The 14,729-nt window shown below is 38.9% G+C and overlaps 1 protein-coding gene across 1 annotated transcript in view; it reads left to right on the forward strand.

Annotated features, from left to right (window-relative positions):
• WDFY3 (WD repeat and FYVE domain containing 3) overlaps positions 1-14,729 on the forward strand; it is a 191,163-nt gene that overhangs the window by 149,328 nt on the left and 27,106 nt on the right. The window contains exons 44-53 of the mRNA XM_069485368.1: positions 160-331; positions 1,689-1,852; positions 4,716-4,864; positions 6,217-6,337; positions 6,899-6,984; positions 8,815-8,895; positions 11,274-11,328; positions 11,585-11,704; positions 13,073-13,190; positions 14,117-14,223. Coding sequence (XP_069341469.1) covers positions 160-331; positions 1,689-1,852; positions 4,716-4,864; positions 6,217-6,337; positions 6,899-6,984; positions 8,815-8,895; positions 11,274-11,328; positions 11,585-11,704; positions 13,073-13,190; positions 14,117-14,223 — 1,173 coding nt within the window. The remainder of the gene's footprint in view (positions 1-159; positions 332-1,688; positions 1,853-4,715; positions 4,865-6,216; positions 6,338-6,898; positions 6,985-8,814; positions 8,896-11,273; positions 11,329-11,584; positions 11,705-13,072; positions 13,191-14,116; positions 14,224-14,729) is intronic.

The raw sequence follows: 14,729 nt of genomic DNA on the forward strand, positions 1-14,729 counted from the left end.
AACCCAGAAGTCTGTGGATTTTACTGTGTATACATACAGTCTATTAAATGCCCCTAGAAAGGGTAACAGAAAGAAATCTTGACACCCTCCCTTTTCTCAAGAAGCTTATATTTTAATTCGGGGAAATAATTCTCTGAGGCATTTTCTTTTATTTCTCAGAAACCTGCTCGGTACAGAAGAGCCGTCAGCTATGACAGTAAAGAGTACTACATGCGACTGGCCTCCGGCAACCCGGCCATCGTCCAGGATGCTATCGTGGAGAGCTCGGAAGGTGAAGCTGCCCAGCAGGAGCCGGAGCAGCACGGTGAAGACACGATCGCCAAAGTCAAAGGTCAGCGCCACCCCCCCCCCGTGATTTTGATTAAAAGTCACTTGGGACATTTTTGTATTTGAATTTACATGAAAATAGGAGCAACTGTAAACAGCAGGGCCAACCTTAAAAGCACCCATACATATTTTACCATCTCATACCCTTACAGGTTGATTTCTTTACCAGAACTAGAGTGACCTGTCTTCATTGCCTGCAGATGGATGCAGTGTGCCCATATATGAAAATAAAACTCTTCCCAAGGCAAAGCACAGCCTCTGGTAACTGGTGTTCAGAGGATCAGACTCTGGACAGGGTGACTTGTGCTTTTCCAGAACGCTTAGAGCAGCTGTAACTGGCAGGTGCAGCGTTAACTTTTGACAGCACAACTAAGGAAAAGAAGGTTAATTTAATTAAATGTATGGCTTAGGGTATTCTGAGGACTTTCCGTAGTTGGGATCTCACTGGTTACTATTATCAACTGATTTTAATTTCTTCCACTGTGCTTATTTACAAAGTTATCAAAATGTTAGCAGTAAAATGTTTTCTTCATCTGCAAATGAAATGGTCTGTCCCTATATTATAGAGAATTCTGTTCTTGCTCTTTCTGACCTGATGTTTTGATCATATTCATTCCTGTATATAAAACCTTCCTGCCAAAATAGTCTTCACGAGCCCTTCATGTAGGTGGGGCCTCTTCTCATCATGTTCATGACTTGCTGTCTTTATTTTTATTTATGACAATGATTGATTATTCATGGTGTCCCCTCATGACACCTGTCTATAAGCAACACAGTTCTTACTATCACTTATGGTTTATCATTACCATTATGTGACACTGATTGAGAATTTATTATGTATTACCTATACTGTTAAGCACTTTACATGAATTACCTCACTTCATCCTCCAACAGCCCTCTGTCCTCTGAGATAGATATTCTCATCCTAGTTTTTTTGTGTTTTGTTCTTGTTTTTTTTTTTTTTTTTTAATAGAGATGGGGTCTCACTATGTTGCCCAGGCTGGAGTGCAGTGCCTGTTCATAGGCACTGTCGCAACACACTACAGCCTCAAACTCCTGGCCTCCAGTGATCCTCCAGCCTCAGCCTCCCAAGTAGCTGTGACTGCAGGTGCACACCGCCACACCCGACACTTGTCGCAGTTTTATAGATGAGAAAAGTGAGGTTCAGAAAGTGTGAATAATTTTCCAAAGTCACACAGCTATTTAACTCCAGAGCCTGTGCTCTCAACCACTGAACTGTGCTGCTTCCCGATACCTTCCAGCATTCTCTCAAACTGGAAATGTGTAGAAGGGGCTACAGGGAGACTAAAGTGCTCCCCAGAATGACGCCTACCGTGGCCCCCTTGGTTATCGTGCTGCAGGTCTGGTCAAGCCTCCTCTTAAACGCTCTCGGTCTGCACCGGACGGTGGCGATGAGGAGAACCAGGAGCAGCTGCAAGACCAGATCGCTGAGGGCAGCTCCATAGAAGAGGAGGAGAAAACAGACAATGCCACCTTGCTGCGCCTGCTAGAGGAGGGAGAAAAGGTACTGTGCTTCTAAGAAGGAAGGATGCCTTTAAGTAACAAATGATGAGATGAGTTGGCAGGGTAGTTAAGGAAGATAAATGTTTTAGTTCCTTTAATAAAATACAGTTTGAAACAACCTTTTGGGCTCAGTACTGTACCTCTCTCATCTTCAAGGGTTTTCTGACCTCTGAGAACACATTAAAATAGTATAAATTTCATCAGATACAATACTGACAACTGGCACCTCATTCACTGTCTTCCTCTATACCCTTTATCAGATCGCAGCTCTTGCCATAATTCTCTGTTTCAAATCCATGGAGACAACCCATTCAGTCATCTGGCCTTGTATTTTTTTTTTTACACCTCCATAATTGTGGTATCCACCTACAAGCAGCTTCAGCCTGTCTGAACCATCACCTCCAGCCTTGTGTTATGTAACCTCTGTTCTTCACTTGCAGAGTGATCACCCTCCTGTTTCTCTCTCAGCCCCTGCACCCCGCTGGCCTCGCCAGGGTCATTTCATCACCTCTGCCCGTAGCCTGAGTCTCCTAGCATCGTGCACCTTGTAGTTAATTACACCCACCACATTGGGTTTTTTGTTTTTTTTTTTCTCTGCACTTTACTTATACTGTTTTTCCTGCGAACATGCCCTTCTTCACTTGCATTACCTCTGTCTCAGTAACTCCCATTTGATGTAATTCCATTTATCCAGGTGTCTGTAATACTCACACACAGGAAGCTTTCCTTGACTGTCTTGACAGCGCAGGCTTGGTTGGACACCCTCCTCTGTGCTTTTATGACGCCTTGTATGTATCACCCTGTATTCCCATGTCATAATTACTCGTGCTTGAATCTCTCTCTTCCCCTGGATGGTGAGCTCCTTGTAGGCAAGCGCTGTAGTGGACATCCAGTAAACCTTGGAATTAGGGGGTGATAAGTAAGGGAATTAGGGATCAGGGGGAATAAGGGATTAGGGGGTTGAATAAATCAGGAAATGAATGAATTGAATGTGTAGTGAATGTCACCTTTTTTAAGGATGTTCTTTTTATTTGCCTGTTATTATATTAGATCTTGATACAACCCTTGAGATCTTACCCACTAAGAAGTAGTAACCAGAAATTGGGGTATAATTAAAACAATTCTGTTCATAGGTGTGTCCTAATTCATCTTAAATGACAGTACCTGAAGAAAAGATCACGTAAATGTCAAAGTACATCAGATGAGAAGGAAGCACTAAGGGAGGCCCCTGGGGTTTGGGGCGTGAATGCTGATCACACTGTACTGTTAGCGTTTGAAAATTCATTGAGCTACGCACTTAAGAAATAAACATTTTTCTGTGTGTATATAGTATGTTATACTGCAATACAGTTATTTTTAAAAATCAAGATTGCTCAAATGTGGCAATGAAAATTGGCATATGTTTAGATAGTTTACAAAACCTATCGAATTGCTTTCATTTTTAAAACTTTTAATCTCATAGGTACAGTTTTTGCTCTAATTGCTTTAGGTTTGAATAGTGCAGGAAGCATATTCAAAATGACATTTATTTGACATTAGTTTAACTTTGATTTAATTGCTGATTTTTTTTTTTTCCTTGACTCCTGTTGAACTGAGTTTAAGCAAGAAAGAATTTTTACTGAGAATTAGATACTGCCCTTTGGAAAGAAAACAATACTTGCATTGAGGAGAGATTCAGCAGCCCTCCCCCTCTGAGGAGAGTACAGCTCTGCCCAGCTTGCCTTTTCATGATAGCACAGCAGTATGCCAGGGAGACGGGACCCAGGTGGGGAGCGAATAAGGACACATTCCACAGTGCCGGTTCCAGGGGCTGTGATGGAAAAAGAGGAAAGTGAAAACTACACGGAAGAAAAGACAACCAGCAATTCCTAACCTGGTTATGTACATTACCTCACTTAATGCTCACAACAAGCCAATGAGGTGTATTGGAAATTTACAAATGAAGGCCGTGAAGACTCAGAGATACTAAGAAACTTGACCCTTGGCCGGGCGCGGTGGCTCACGCCTGTCATCCTAGCTCTCTGGGAGGCCGAGGTGGGCGGATCGTTTGAGCTCAGGAGTTCGAGACCAGCCTGAGCAAGAGCGAGACCCCATCTCTACTAAAAATAGAAAGAATTATATGGACAGCTAAAAATATATATATAGAAAAAATTAGCCGGGCATGGTGGTGCATGCCTGTAGTCCCAGCTACTCGGGAGGCTGAGACAGGAGGATCGCTTGAGCCCAGGAGTTTGAGGTTGCTGTGAGCTAGACTGACGCCACGGCACTCACTCTAGCCCGGGCAACAGAGTGAGACTCTGTCTCAAAAAAAAAAAAACAAAAAAAAACAAAAAAAAAAAAAAAGAAACTTGACCCAACCTACAAAATGACAGACCTGAGAATTCAGCCGGAGTTAGCAGGCCCCGCACTTTTCACTCTGTGTCGTCCTGCGTCACATGGAGCACAGTCCTGTCCTAATCTCCTTGCGTGTGTGCCTCAGTGCCCTTTCTCGCCAAGCTCACTGTGTCTGTCTCTCTCTCCTGTTTCCTTGCTGTGTCTGTCTCCCAGGATGAGGTCCCTGAAAGCAGGAACCTTGTCTACATTGTTCATCACTTGCAGAAGCTGTCCCATGTGTGCCTGGAATACAGTCAGTCCACACTGACTACTGGGAGCGATGGGACGGGTGGGTGGAAATGAGTGAATGGTGGTTTCCTCTCACTGAAGTCAGGTACAATCTGACCGCAGTCTAAGCTGCGGTCTAAGCCTTCTTCACATGCTTAAACTCAGGTTTAACATGCTTCACGTAAGGAATGCCGTAGCAGAGTAAAAAAAAGAAATTATCATTTTAAAAAAGTGTTAATGAGTGTTTATGAACTTCTTTATAGATCCAGCACATGTACCGTTGTGCTCGAGTCCAGGGCCTCGATACCAGTGAAGGGCTACTGCTTTTTGGTAAAGAGCATTTTTATGTGATCGATGGATTTACCATGACAGCAACCAGGGAAATAAGAGATATTGAAACCTTACCTCCCAAGTAAGTAAATGAATGAAGAGACACCAAGTACACCTATCTTTAAAAGACAAAAATATATTTGCATAGTTTTTTTTTTTTTTAATCAAAAAAATTGTGTCCTAGGTAATGTGACTGCTCAGTTTATGTGCTTTCGTCTTTCCATGCTCACAGGGGTAATTCTCGCTTATTTCAAGACAATAAAGAAAACATTTGGCTTGTTTATCGAGGTGAAAACTAAGTAAAAATTATTTCTCTGCATTAATAGCGTCAGACACCAAGTTACTTGTTATTGATCTATATATTTATAAATTTATTCTGAATTTGTAAGTAGTTCTTTTTTAAAAACAGTAGCAGATACACAGTTGTAGGCAAAGTGCAGGTCGTTGCATGATACTCTTACAAATGAAAGAGGAGTGTCGCCAGCTGCTCTGAGTCCCCTAGGAGCAGCGTGGCTGAAGCACCAGCAGGGATTATCTGAGTTTTCTGTATCTTCCTTTTCTTCTGCCTGTCCTATGATTGATATGATAGTGAGTAATGGAAAACTCAGGAGACAGACAAAGCCAGAAGGAAGATAAGCTAAATTAAGCCTTAGAAAATCAACAGGCCTTTTCTCTTCTTTCAACATTTTTGAATAAGCACTGTTGAATGTAGACATGGTCTCTATAGTTCATGCCTAGGAAATATTTCAAGTAATTATCTTCAACAACAATCAGGGTCACATTCTGACTTTCATGGACCCTCCTTCCATACAAAATATTATTAAAATCACATTTCGTGACTATTAGCATTAAGATAAATATAGTCATATACTAAAACATTCCTAAAAGTTCGATTTTTGATTCTGATTTTAAAAGAAATTAAAGCATTTTCTTGGGCCCCAAAAGTATGTGAGCTAACTTGCTAACTATGCCTGGTGGATAAGTTGGTCCTTATAGTAATAAGGTGATTTTAAAAATTGTGTTCATTGAGACTGAACAATGTAGTGAGACCCCGTTGCTACAAAAAAATAGAAAAATTAGCCAGGCATGGTGGTATGGGCCCTGTCATCCCAGCTACGTGGGAGAGGCTGAGGCAGGAGGATCGCTTGAGCCTATGAGTTGGAGGTTGCAGTGAGCTGTGATGATGCCATGGCACTCTAGCCAGGGCAACAGAGCGAGACTCTGTCTCAAAAAAAAAAAAATTCATCAGAGGAGATTCCTTGTATCTCAGGTAGCTGACAAATTCTTTCAAACATTTTTTTTTTAACTGAAAATTCTGATATGTTGTTCTCCCATCCTATGCGTATGTTGGAAATAGCATAGCACACCTTTTGTTGAGCAGTCGGTTTATCTCTTGCTCTGTTTTTATTTCCTTTTCCTCCTGGCTGCCTGTAGTATGCACGAGCCAATCATCCCCAGAGGAGCCAGGCAGGGCCCCAGTCAGCTCAAGAGAACCTGCAGCATTTTTGCATATGAAGATATCAAGGAAGTGCATAAAAGGAGGTATCTGCTGCAGGTGAGTGGCTGTAGTAGTACTGAGTGTTTTGTCCTGTGCTTTATTCAGAAGATGTATTATTTTAATACTGATACATGCCAGGAAAGTCCTCTGTAGGATCCACATTATTCTTTAGAGTGTTTCTTAGATGTGGTTCTATGATAGACAAGCCCAGGTCACAGGGGACGTGACTCTGTATGATGCATATCTCTCTTTTTCTAAACTCAGCCCAAACTTTGGGTGATATCTTTGTTTTCCATCTTTCCCTGTAGGTATCCAAATCAACATTTTTAATTGTCTTTTAATATAAAAATTACATCCTTACTATCTTGTTACAGAGTTATAATTTTATGATTATTTTTATCATTCAATTAAAATTTTTAGAAATAAATTGAGCAAAATAAGAAAAATCTGTTTATTGTATAGCTTAATTTGCAGGGAATTTATGGTTCTGAAAATGTTTTTAATCAACAAATTATCTTCTTCAACATTGCAGAAATTTGTAGTGGAAAAGTTAATAGAAAAATCTCATTTGTGAACTTAACGTTTTTTTCTTAATGTTTTTCTCTCTGATCATTTCAGCCTATTGCTGTGGAAGTTTTCTCTGGAGATGGACGGAATTACCTCCTTGCATTTCAGAAAGGAATTAGAAACAAAGTCTATCAAAGGTCTTGTTTATCAGGAACACTTCACATGCTATCATGGGACGAGATGGGAGGGGGAAACTATTCCCGGTCTAGCTAGTTTTTAAAAATCTAGAGTTAGATCAGTAAGTCACAATCTTTGAAGATGTTTGTTTTATATTTGCCAACCTCATGAAGTATGATTCCTCTAACTTTTTAAAATGCAATTCTATTGTGACACGCCATTTTTCTTCTTGGTAACTTATAGTAGAGATCATCAAAAAGCTGCTTTTATCACTAAGTCCTGTGTCTCTAAATATAAAAGGATGATGAAACCGTAAAACAGGCTTCCTTACTATTAACAAAAACGAAGCCAGTGCCGTTCCTTACTATTGATGGCAGGGACTGAGTTCCCATAGAAATTGTATTCACATAAGACTCTTTCTGGCCTTGGAAGAGAAGTTGGATGTCTTCATTCTTGAAAAAGTAGCATAGCCAAATAAAGCAGTTAGTCTAATCTAAGCATGTTTTATCTTTGTAAACTATATTTAAAATGTGCCTTTTAAAAGAAAAATAGGATATATCCATGGTGCTTGAAGATATTTCTGTTTGGTATGTGAATAATAGGGCTTTTCTGAACTGGTTATAGGGATGAGAGGCATTCTCTTGTTCTTTGAAGGGTGGTGCAGAGTCTAGCCATCTCTCTATTAGGGGAAGTTATTTTTTTTAATTTCAAGATACTAAAGGGGTACAAATGTTTTTGTTACATGGATCGCTTTTGTAATGCTCGAGTCACGGCTGTAAGTGTGCCCATCACCCGAACAGTGTTCATTGTATCATTAAGTGGGTTTTTGTCCCTTCCCCCCCTCCCCTGTCCTGCTTGATTTTCAATGAGTTTTACTTGCCTCTGTGCACATGTGGGCCCATCATTGGTTCCAGTTTAATAGAGGGTATATGTGGTGTTTTTTTTTCCATTCTTGAGATACTTCACTTAGGATAATGGTCTGGAAGTTTTGTATTTGAAATTACTTCCATGAGGAGTAACTCATACCATGCTCACTGCAGTCCAGCAGTAGCACCTGTGAGCACCTGGAGAACGAGGGCAGGTCTTGAAAGACAGAGCCTGTGGGTGCTGATTGGTAATTCAGAACTTTCACATACAGGAAGGGCTAAGGGGAGTGATGGAAATTCACTTTTACTTATCTAATTTATTAATTTCTAAAGGTGATACCGTTTTCAACACTAGGAAATCATCTGTTTTGCATAATTAGAAGCTGCTACAAGGAGATGAGTTTTGTTTTTCTCTTAAGAAATTTCAGTTGCCAAGTTTAAGGTCTACATACATTTCAGGAATCCTCCCATAGTTCTCTTTTGACTTTAAAAATTTATATTGACGTTGTGAAGAACTCTGCAAGGAAACTTAGAACCGTGTCACATAAAGGTTCTATCTTGTGTGTGTCTTTATTTGTATGGTGATGTCTGTGTTCTGTCTTGTTTAGCCGTCGTCATCACTTACTGCCATGTGACTATCTAGTTGTTAATGACTCAACAGGACTTCATTAAGTTGACTCAGTTTCTGCAAATCAGTGTTGCAAGTCTGTCTTTCTGGTAGTGTGGCAGCGTATGGGAAAGTTCAGTCATAGATTTTGCTGTAGGCCTTTATATGTGGTTTTGGAAGTCGTCACCTTACCGTTTTTTATAACCAATGGTGTTCTACTGGTTATAATTACTGTATGTTCCCTTTGCCTGCTGTGTACTGGGTGATGGGCGGGTAGCTGCGACAATGAAGATCTAAATGAGTCATCGTGTCTTAAGCTTCCTTAAATCCTGACTGAGATTTCATTTGCAATTTTATGCTGTTTTAAAATTTTGCAGGTTTTTGGCTGTAGTGCCCTCTCTAACTGACAGTTCAGAATCTGTATCTGGGCAGCGACCAAACACAAGCGTGGAGCAGGGGTAGGTGGTTTGTTGCTTGTACATTACAATTTAATAATGAAATTAGGATGGTTTATATCATTTTTAATGAATGTTCCCCGGCCCCCCCCCCCCCCCGCCTCTCCCCACCGGTTGCAGAAAATTATTTAAATACTGGAAACTGAAAGGAACAAAAGAAAAATGCATGTATAGTCAGTCATGTCAAATTACGGTGCACATTTTGATCAATTATCTTTTTTTTTAAGCAAGTGTATATTGCTGTGTGCATAATTGAGTTCATATACTCTACACGTTTTTATTCTGCTTCTTCCATTCAGTGTTATATTTAAATATTTCCCCCTGCCGTTAAAATATTCTTCAGAAATAATAACTTTTATTTGCTACCTATTCATTATAAAGCATTCTCTTATTTTGAGATACTTCATCTTTATTAGGTTTTCTTATCATAATACTAGCAATATAATTCCTCATTATTTTGTTAGGGTAGAGTCCCCTTAGTAAACTAAAGGGTATTTATTTAAGGCTTTTTATATACAAAGCCAATTTGATATCCATAAAACTACAGAAGTTTATATTTCACCATTAGTGAGTGGATAAATTTGCTTGTCTCAATAGATACTTGCCAGCTTTGTGTATTAATTTTTTATTTTTACTGATTTTATACAATGCTTTCTCACTTTTTTAATGTATATTTCTTTAATTATTAGTAAGGTTGAGCTCTGTGTATGTTTGTTAGCCGTTTTAAATCATCATTTGTAAACTGTCCATATCTTTTGCCCATTTTTCCTCTGAGTTCTTATTATTAGTTTCTGTGGGATTTTTCTATAATATGTTACTCCTTTGCTTGTCATATTTGTTGCAGATTGCCCCGTTTTCCTCTTAATTTTATTTTTTCGCATTTAAATTTAAACTTCTGTTCTTATGTATTCAAACCTATTAGAGGTTCCTTTGTGCTCTTTACAGCTGCTTTTTGTCCTAGAAAGTCCTTCTGGATGATATAGCCATTTCCAGACTTCCTAGACCCAGCTCCGTTTACATCTCTCAGTAACTGGTAGCTCTTTGTGATCCACTGGAACGAAGCACTGCTTTGGAGCTGTAAATTAATTATTCCAACATGCTGGAAAATTCCTTAAAAATTTACTAGAGATTCTGTAATTTTTAAATAAAATTTGATTCCAGTCTGTGCATATCTATATCTATTAAGTTTGTGTGTTTCTCTTTAAGTTGTTGCTTTTATTTTTCATTAGCCACGGCTTAGCAAATACAAATGCTACATGTTTGCTTTTGTTAACCTCAGAAACACGTCCAGTTCCTAACCATTTGTGTTGTTATTAACATAAATACCGGAAGTGAAAATTTTCCTGATGAGCCTTTTTTCTACTTGTAAGCAAATTGCTAGTTTTCCTGCCTAGATTAGCTTGAACTTGCTATTTTGTTGTTCTTGCTGCGTTCTGTGCTGAGTAGGCAGCTCTTAAAGAACTTTTCAGAGCTCAGAGGCAAGAAATAGAAATTAATTTCCAACTTTCCAGTCTTCCATTTCAGTTGTCCCCTTTCTTACAAAGTTGAGGAATAATCATGGCTGTCTTTCTAAAGAGAGTATCCTGCATGTTCAGTTTGTCTGATTGAAAGAATGAATCTAGAAGTGGAAAGTAGTAGCTGTACTATTGAACTGGGTGTGTTTATGACCTAAGGCTTACAAATCTATTGATTTCTTTTCAGATAATAAAATAGTTAAATACTATCTTCCTGGTTCCATGACCAATTATTAATTATCAATATTATAAAGCTGATAAACCTTGAATAGGGTTTTATAACATTCTAAGAAAGTCTGTTATCCAAAAAAGTAGTGTGTAAGTTTTAAAGGACCTAGACAGCAATGTCTTTACTGTCACAAAATATTCATATTTTCATTTATTCAATATCTCTTTTAGGAGGAGATGTACTATGTACCTACTATGTACAAAATATTTATAATATTTCAGTTATCCAATTAAATGTCTTTGGATCTGTTTACAAAGGGATTATAGTAAAAAATTAGAAGGTTGGGCCAGACCAATGTTTTTCCAACTCTTGACCATGACCTACAGTAAGAAATATATACTAAATATCATCCCAAGACACACAAAGTCATAAGTACTAAGACAAAATCCACAGAAAATATTTTCCCTTACTATGTGTGATGCCTTGTGATGTTCTCTGTTTTCTTCAGTTCAGTTCTGCTATTTCACATTTCAAAATGCTGATCAATAACCCACTGAACTGATTTTTGTGACCCACCAATAGATCCTCTGTAGTTTGAAAAATTCCTGGTCCAGGTGACTTAAATTTTCCAACATGATAATTGCTCAGATTTAAAACTATGTTGCTTACAACTTAGTTCATTATGTATTGTTTTTTAGATCTGGATTGCTTAGCACTTTGGTTGGAGAGAAGTCTGTGACTCAGAGATGGGAGGTAAGCTTAACAGATTACTTCGTTAGTAATTTGCAATTATGGGGTAAGTCATACAGTTAAAGGCACTTTAATAATAATCCATAAAATATATGCAAGGGAGAAAATGTTTTCTTTTAAGGGAAAAAGTGTCTCATTGTTCTGAAATCCGTTGAAAAGATACTATCCTTTACCTCAGTTTGCATATAAATGTTAAAAAGTGAACATGTTGGAAATGATTGATTGATTGCTCCAAAAATGAATCTCTGTCTCTTCTAAGAGAGGCGAAATCAGCAACTTCCAGTATTTGATGCACCTGAACACTCTGGCCGGCAGATCGTACAACGACCTCATGCAGTACCCTGTCTTCCCCTGGATCCTTGCAGATTACGACTCGGAGGTAAATCTCAAGTCATTTTCCCTAAGTGGAACACGTTTTCAAAAATAATTTTAAAATACTGCAATCGCCTAAATACTTTATTTGCTTTGTAGTTCAGTATTCTCAATAGGCACAGGCACTAATTTAAAAAAGTATAAATAAGGTACTTTGCATGTAGACTTTGAGAGGAAAAATGTATTAATTTGACTTATATTCGCAAACGAAGATCAGTTTCTCCTGCCCAAAATTTTTATGATACAAATTTGGCCAGTCACAATGCCCTCTACAAAGGACACAAATTCAATATCCTACAGGTACATATTTCAGATTTCTACTTTTAAAATCCTCAGGAAGTAAATTTTGATTTCCTTTTAAATATATGAATTAGGTCAGCTAGAGATGAGCCTTTTTTTTCCCCCCCCATAGTACCGTGGGGGTACAAACGTTTTGGTTACATAAATTGCTTACGTACAGTGCAAGTCAAAGTTATAAGTGTGCCCATTACCCAGATAGTGCACATTGTACCCGTTAGGTGTGAATTTACCCATCCCCTCCTCCCCACTCCCACCTGCTTAATTTCCAATGACTTTTATTTCCATATGTGCACATAGTGTTATTCGGTTAGTTCCAATTTAATAGCACATGTGGTGTTTATTTTTCTATTTGTGTGATTCTTCACTTAGAAGAATGATTTCCAGTTCCATCCAGGTCAATATAGGAGGTATTAATTCACCATTTTTTTTTTATGGCTGAGTAGTAGTCCATGATATATAAATACTACATTTTATTAATCCACTCATGGATTGATGGGCACTTGGGTTGTTTCCATGTAGAGATGAGCTTTTAAAATAATTTCTGGGAGACTGAAAGAATCCATCTCATTTGGAAGTCACTTGACTTGGTAGGCAGGATGTTGTCTCCTAGAGGTGAGTGAATGACCGAGTGCTCTAGTTTGTACCACTTCCAGATCACCTCTAAGAAGAAAACGCTCAGAAGTGAAGTTGGAGGGAGACAGGGAAGGGGTAGGGAGTAGGGGACACAGAAGGGAGTTTTGATTTTCCATTTATGTGAGTGATGGAGGGTAGTGGGGAATCGGAGCTTTTGTCTAGAGCTTTTGTCTAGACCTCACCCCCGCACCTCCATCCTGAGTGCCTTCCTTCCTCTGTGAAACACATAATTCCCAAAGCAGTTGTCCTAAGACTGAGTCAGTTAACAAACTGTTAAGCGTCTGTCTGGAACGTATGGATGAACAGGTACAGAGGGTGGGTTTGGATCAGTTCTGCCAGTTTGACCCCACAGGTCCCAGTGTCTGCTCCTGCCACTGTATCTACATCGGCAAGAATAGCGAGTTCAGAGTAACCTGGAACTGGGTTTCGTTTTGTCTTTTAGGAGGTAGATCTCACTAATCCCAAGACATTTAGAAACCTGGCGAAGCCAATGGGAGCACAGACAGACGAGCGACTTGCTCAGTATAAGAAGCGATATAAAGACTGGGAGGATCCCAACGGTAATGACTTTTTCTGTCATCGGATTTTGTACCTAAGTTTCAAAAGTAACCAATTTAGTTACCTGACATACTTGCATCCTTCCTCACGTTGCTTGTATGCCATTAGATCTACATATGTTACATGTGCACATGTACAGGTTTTGCACGCCAACTTAGCCATGCTTAGCAGGCATTTTTAGGTGGCTTGTCAGCGTACTGGCAAAAACTAAGCGTGTCTGCCATGCATAGGGCAGAAATTTCCCATCATAATCTGCCCCCCTGTCTCATCATATGTAGTCCAGGAACCACACTCTCATTTATTGACTCTCTTTCAATTTTATTAAAGCACTTTTTGGAAACATTTTGCATTAAAAAAAAGAAAAGAAAAATGGCTACCTTCTAAAACTGTATCATTTACTTATTTATTATGTTTAATGTTTATTGTCTTTCCCCATAAACAGGCCAAACAAAGGAGAAAAAAACCTTAAGCCTAAGCCTATTAATATTCTTACATGGGCTCTTTTTGGTCCCTCTCTGCCAAGGAAAATAAATGATAAAAACACATAAAATTGCATAATATTCATAGACAACAATTTAGACATATATATAATTTCAAAGCCAGAGCCTAATAAAAAGTAGCTGTAAGTCAATATTCTGCTTTAGTGGAGGATGGGTGAAGTATGACAATAAGCTTCAAAACATGCAGTTGGTAGATGTGAGTTTTGGGGGAAAGGCTGTTGATTTATGCTGACTTTGGATTTCTGCCAGATACGTGCGTGAGGGACAGTGGTGTCGTCATGAAGTTTTCCTGCTGCATCGCCAGTGCTGACTGCATTTAGTGTCACGGTGATCACATACACTGGCATTTTCAAGCCCATAAATTAATGCCAGTTTTATTTTTCATATTTTCTCTTCTGTTTTCACTCATGTCTAATTTCCTTGAACAGGAGAAACTCCCGCCTATCACTATGGGACCCACTACTCATCTGCAATGATTGTGGCCTCGTACCTGGTCAGGATGGAGCCTTTCACACAGATATTCTTAAGACTACAGGTAAAACTTTAAATTTGAAATTTTGCCATTGTATTCAAGCCTACTGTCTGTCTAAAATGTGACTTTTTAAAATGTCATTATCTTGCCTTACGAGAAGCCCTGTGGAGTTTTAGTGATAAAGTAGTCAAACAGAATTAAAGTAGAATTTCACTGGACCAAAACTGATGAATAAACTAGAGTTCACTTAAAATAAACAAATGCCAGGCTCCTTTAGTCAAATAAGTGCCTGGTGTATACTTTGCAACCAGCCCCAAGTGCTTGAGTTCGACAAGTGTTTTTTCAACATAAGAGTGATGCATTCTGACTCATTTGCTGTCGTTTTGATTATAATTGCTTTTCTCCACATTCTTTCATTCAGCAAATATTTATTGCATACCTACTATGTGCTAGGCACTGTTCAGGTACTTGGAGAGACATCAATGAATAAAGACAAAAGCCCTGCCTGTGGAGCTTATGTGTGTAGTTGAGGGAGACAGCCAAACATAATAAACAAGTAAATTATAAAG

Source organism: Eulemur rufifrons, chromosome 13, assembly GCF_041146395.1.
Source record: "Eulemur rufifrons isolate Redbay chromosome 13, OSU_ERuf_1, whole genome shotgun sequence".
NCBI classification, from domain to species: domain Eukaryota; kingdom Metazoa; phylum Chordata; class Mammalia; order Primates; family Lemuridae; genus Eulemur; species Eulemur rufifrons.